The 1,536-nt window shown below is 44.1% G+C and overlaps 1 protein-coding gene across 1 annotated transcript in view; it reads right to left on the bottom strand.

The window, feature by feature from the left end:
* Positions 1-685: 685 nt before the first annotated feature.
* CSUI_011144 (gnl3l grn1) overlaps positions 686-1,536 on the bottom strand; it is a gene marked incomplete at its 3' end in the record, with an annotated part of 2,879 nt that continues 2,028 nt past the window's right edge. The window contains exon 4 of the mRNA XM_068071245.1: positions 686-1,449. Within this exon, the coding sequence (XP_067916778.1) occupies positions 686-1,449 (764 nt within the window). The remainder of the gene's footprint in view (positions 1,450-1,536) is intronic.

Consider the following 1,536-nt stretch of genomic DNA (forward strand, 5'->3'; position numbering starts at 1 on the left):
GATAGATAGATAAAAGATGGATAGTTCGACTTAAATCAATTCATACATCACACGAAAGCAACAGAAAAGGATGGAACGTTCGAAGGAGAGAGAAAGAGAGAGGCGACCCACACAAGAAGAGCAGCAGAGAGGACACTCTCCAGTCGCGCGATGCCCCTAGTAAGTAGTTGCTATATGGACAGTTTTCGTGTAAGCCCCGTCCCTCCATCCCCCTCAAGCCAGCATAAGTGTCGATATACTTCTTCTACTTCTATATCAATCCAAGAGCAAAAATGACTCAACATGTATCATTCATGAGGACCATTAAGAGACATCCCAGCGGTAAAGGACTTGAATGTGTAGAAAGAAGATCTTATCCTTACATGCGAGATTCCTTGAAGCACACAGGAACAAGTATCTTTCCACTACGAGAAAGGATTTACCTCTATCCACAATAATAAGAAACAAGATCACTATCTCTACCATCTACAGCATGCATGTCTCTGATGCCACGAGACACCACCATCCATCACACCATCTAGGTCCATACATATATCTATCTATCCACACATATCTATATCAATACATATAGATATATATATATACATATAGATATACATATCAATCTATCTATCTATATATGTGTATGTATTGCTGTACACATGTTTCCTTTTTGGTTTGCTTTTGTGCTTCTAGTCTCTGACTTTCTGAGATGGTCAGGAGCTTGAAGAGGTTCGACATCGGTCCAGCCGTTTTTGAGTTTTCTCTTCCCGCCTCTCTTAGTCCCTCTCTTCCTTGCTCCGGGACTTCCCCCCGCACACTTGAAAGCTAAGGCGGGAGCGATCCCTTGCTGTAACGTTTTTAGCCAGGCTACAGCAGCTTCCTTTGGAACAAGATCGACTTTATTCATGACAAGAATCAACTTCTTTCCTTCTCCTAAGATCCATCGTTCTAAAGCAGGACAACGAAAGGCTTCAGGCATGCGAGCATCGAGAACCTCGATGACCACATCGGCCTGTTGGAGGACGCGGCGAAGTAACTGGTGCTGTTGCCGTCTTTCTTGAGTTAGATAGTGCTCTTCGGGAGCCGTCATATCGAGAAGACCTCCTGAAGAAGAAAGACCGTCTCTTTCTTTCTCTATGGTAGCTGCATACTTGGCTTGTTCTGCAGTGGCTGTGTCTACGAGTTTCTGGAGAGATGAAGAAGAAGAAGACAGGGATGACGACGAGGATGAAAAAGATGTGATGGTCGGATCATGAGAGGGGTCTCCATCATGCAAAGACTTGTCACTTTGAGGGCCTTCTATCCCTTCCTCGTCTCTCTTTTCTTGTGCTTCTCGCTCATGTCTTTTCTGCTTGTCAAAAAACAAGGCCCGCGCTGCTTCATTCTGCTGCTTTCGAAGTTGAAGGGTTCGGATGATATCTTGCTTGAACGGGCAGGAGTTTGGAATCCCCGGATCACGTCGATGTTCTACAAGCACGAAACAAAGAAAGAAACACATGAAAAGAAAGAGTGGGAAAGAAAGAAAGAAAGAGAAAGAAAGAAAGTGAAAAGAAG

Source organism: Cystoisospora suis (genome assembly GCF_002600585.1).
Source record: "Cystoisospora suis strain Wien I chromosome Unknown contig_9890, whole genome shotgun sequence".
NCBI lineage: Eukaryota > Apicomplexa > Conoidasida > Eucoccidiorida > Sarcocystidae > Cystoisospora > Cystoisospora suis.